Source organism: Dreissena polymorpha, chromosome 9 (genome assembly GCF_020536995.1).
Source record: "Dreissena polymorpha isolate Duluth1 chromosome 9, UMN_Dpol_1.0, whole genome shotgun sequence".
In the NCBI taxonomy this organism is placed as follows: Eukaryota; Metazoa; Mollusca; class Bivalvia; order Myida; family Dreissenidae; genus Dreissena; species Dreissena polymorpha.
The window spans coordinates 73571096-73575310 of record NC_068363.1 but is presented as its reverse complement, the minus strand read 5'-3'; the positions used below and the strand labels follow the sequence as shown (position 1 = coordinate 73575310).

Sequence of the window (4215 nt, the reverse complement as noted above, 5' to 3'; positions counted from 1 at the left end):
ACAACATTGATAATTAACAACAAAGAAAATGTTAACGTGAAAACAGTAGTCAAAGTACTTAAATAAAATTATATATTTCATTCATGCGACATATCTAGCGGCTATATGCGATATAACCTTGCACCACAGGTCTGTACATTTCCCTCTCTAATGCCAGTCTGATGGTTTCTATTTTTGTTTGTCTGAAACCTTGGCGTCTGCCAACGTACCATTGATACGAGCCAGGACAATGTCAAAGTGTGCTGTAGCTATGCAGCACTCTCCGCCACCGTCTAAAGTGTCGCAACTGTCCATGATAGGGGTCACTAAGTCGCTACTTCCGGAGTGACACACAGCACATGCGTCCTTCTCTCCAAGGCTTGAATCCCCGCTGAAATACAGCTGCGTTACAAGCGTAGAAAACAGTGGTTTGACGATCCGGTAATGGATGTGTGCCGGCCTAAATTCGTCATCCATGGTATACTTGCCCGGACGAACAGTAATGAAGGCATACTGGCCGTCATCGTCGGAGAAAAGATGCCCCCTACACTCGAACTTTGACGAATATTTACCATCCGCGCCAGCTTGCCAGATCTCAATACGCGCCTTTGGCAACGGTCGACAGTTCTCGTCCAGAATCCGGCCCTCCACTACAATGTCTCGTGATTTCTTGGAACTGTGGCCCCTTTGCTGGCAGATCCAATTAGTTCTCGGAGCATTCTCTAAGTAATAAGGGCCGAGGATATCCGAAGTTGTCGGCTTACACGTTTCCTGTTGTCCGGCAATAGACGTTTCTATTGTGCCTATAAAAACCAGACATATAATAGCAAACATATTTCTGTTTTCAATATTTTAACATTGGAATATAACCTTTTCTTCACTTCAGATTTTTTCAAGTTAAAGTTTATATTAGTGTTCGTATCTGCGCGTAGCAAAATGCATATTTATATGACAAACCCAGAGAAATCGTTGATTGAGTCAGTGCTTAAGTGAGATGAACATATTAAATCAGAATTAACATATTGCCAATCCTTGCAGAAAAAGGAAGATTGTTAACGTATGAAACCAACTCTAAATAATTTGTGATTCGTATATATTTGTGCAAAAAAGTTTATCCTTATCCTTTATCATTTGCTTAGAATCACCAACTGTTAGTTTTTCTTATTAATCGCTTTATCTTTAAGTAGTTGATTCATTTAATTTGCATGTCATCCATGAACGTAACAAGCAAACATGTTTAAGCATTTGATGAGATTATGTGAATTCGCCATACAACTGCAAGAGAGTAGGAAGAAATAATGTATACAAAATAACGGTATTACGAAGGGGATGGGTGGACAGACAGCGATAAAATAGAATAGACATGTTCAATGTATATATAAATAATAATAAATGTTTGCTAACCACAGTACATTTGTACAAGAATTATCTAAATTAAAGCAAATACGGCGTTGGTGTTGATTTATATTGGTGAAACTTCAGTTAAATCAATGAAATCAAAGATCGCGGATGCTGTTTTTGCATAGTTCTTAGTTATATTACATCCGCTGCAATTACGGGGTGCTTTAGTTTGGGTGTCTTATTTTTCCTTATTATTGGAGCTACTTTGATTATGCATCTATTGGTAATACACAGACATACAATTTGAAATGGAAATAAAATCATGTATGGTATCCGGCTTAATGAATCATACATAAAAATTTCATATGTATCGTCGAGCAAGCTTGTTTTAGTGACGTGCCATCATACACACATATTTTACTCGAGTTTGGTAAGCAAGTATCGCGAATCATCACTAACCTACTCAATATATTGGTCAAGTTGATGGAATTTTTTTTTTTTATTTAATCAATCAAAAATGGTATTTATCACGCAATCGTTTAATACACTTAGAAATACTACTTGTTACCTGACATGCGTGCGGGGTAACTGCATACGACGAATTTCTTCTTAAAGGATGTTTCTCGTCTAATTGTATGTTTCGCCTAAGTAAAAACAAAGCGTAAAAATGACGATTCCCAGACAGCCTGAACGCGAAATGGCTTTGAAACCGATGGAACGTAACTATTTAACATGTTTAAAGATCAACGATAAAAATCATGTGGCAACAATACTTTTATGAAATTAAATAAACACGTTGACATAATTCAATATGGTAGTCATTCATATATGTGAAAACATAGCCTTACAGTATACAGTATACATGCTGGTGCTAACAATGTATCCTCCAAAATAGGACAATCTGTATTGATTTCGAGAGTTGAGGGAAAATAGTTTAGCGCTAATCATTCTGTTTAAAACCTTAAAAAACGCAATCATGTACTCCTTTATTTTATTTCTTTTATTTAGCCCTTGCAAAATTAGAAAATGTCCGGTGCTTTAAATTCGTAATTCACGGTTTTTGAAAGTGAAACATTTTCAGTAACAATGCTCGAAAATTTTAATTTTTACGATAAAATGACGTCGTGTTTTTTACGTCATGACATTATATTTCACGTTAAAGTATTAATTTAACCATTTAAAAATGTAAACAAATGTAGCAAAAGCAAAAATGTAACGGAAATGTGTTTCTATCGGTAGATTATTGGATTTAATCCACTCGTGATCTAAGAAATTAATATTTCCCCTCATGGCTGCTCCATTGATGAAAAGTGTAAGTTCTCTGATCACTCGTGATTTAAATTCAATATTATACCCAAACCAGCGAATAACCTCCATTTATTACACAGTAGCTCCAAAATATGTTCATGGTACATACCTTTATGAATGGCTCTATTAAAGAATCTCTACTGAGAATGTATCGATTTCCGTACTCGAAGAAATTTGAATCAGTTGAACCTAACTAAGTATAATGTTATGGTCTTGTGCAAAACGTAAAGGAAGAAAACGGTATGAATATTTAGGAAACAATTTACGCGTAAATGTATGCTTATGGAATTCACGAGTACCAGGTGAATATTGTCAAGCCATACAATAAATGAAATTGAACTAATTACTGTGTTATTTTATTGTTCGCATTTTGTGTCCTAGTTTCCCGAACATGTTAATCGCAGTCATGATGTTCGCATGGAGAAACCCGTTATTGTGGCAAAAAAATAAACAGTTTTGTTTGTCATCTAATGAACGTGAATGAAACAATTGTTCTGAAAATAGGTACAATACTATGAAAAGACGATGGGAATTATTAACAAAAATATATATCTATCTGATCTCACAACCTGTCTTACTAGGGGGCTTGAACCCCATATATTGTTTTATAAATAATACATTTAAAATATAGTGTTGTACAAATAATTCATAGACGACCTTCAACATTGTTTTACTTGGAGAACAATCTTTATATTTCAAAAGGCTTCTACAGAACAAAACTCTTTCTTCTCGCAGATGACACACTATCATTAAACCTCAGTTATACGATTTTAATAGACATGTAAAGGTATGATAATCGTTCAATTTTTATTTTACCATTTGAACCTTTTTTATACGTATCAGAGTATTAGGGTACTAATTGTATGGCTACATGAAACTAACGTTAGCAACAATTAACAAAATGAATGTATGAACTTATTACAATATTTTGTGTATGGGTCTATATTATTTTATAAAATATATCTCAAATCGAGATACATTTGACTCTTAAAAAAAAGCGGTAAAAAGGATCGGCACAGCTAACAAACACCGCATTTGATTGCACTTATTTAGGCTTTTGCCAAAGTGCCTAAATAAACACACGCCTCTGAACTGGTTTATTATGTGTGGTCTACTTTAGATGCAGTTAAAGAGATTAAGAACATTCCCGTTTGTCACATAAACCAGATTCACCATATGGTGCAATGTTAGCAGTTTAGTTTTGCTATATTTGTCCGCATTTGTTCGTATATCTTGCGGCTTAGCTAAACATATGAAACCACGAAGAGGCATCTTAAGAATATCAATCATATACATTAAGCTATGTTATAGCTATATTTGCGATTGAAACATCGCAACTTTGTTCGTTTGTGAAAGCAAAACAAGATGTTTATTTCTATTAACGTTTCCAAACATTATGACATATAGATTGATTAAACGTTTTTTGTTACTTTTATTAAAGACAAATTATGTCATAATTTTATAAGGATATTCAAGGACAGAAATCACTCAAATTTCTTTGCCCGCACATCTTTCATGACATTTAAAAGTTAATTTTGCGAATATATTCAAATTCAAAAAAAAATCGGATTGGCATCAATCATCAGG

At 34.2% G+C, this 4215-nt stretch overlaps 1 protein-coding gene across 1 annotated transcript; it reads right to left on the bottom strand.

Annotated features, from left to right (window-relative positions):
• LOC127843836 (protocatechuate 3,4-dioxygenase beta chain-like) lies at positions 1 to 1961 on the bottom strand. Its single transcript, XM_052373707.1, has 2 exons — positions 1889 to 1961; positions 1 to 782 (listed from the first exon to the last, which is right to left on the bottom strand). The coding sequence occupies exons 1-2, from the start codon at positions 1893 to 1895 to the stop codon at positions 169 to 171; spliced, it is 621 nt and encodes a 206-aa protein (XP_052229667.1). The 5' UTR covers positions 1896 to 1961; the 3' UTR covers positions 1 to 168.
• Between the last annotated feature and the right edge of the window lie 2254 nt (positions 1962 to 4215).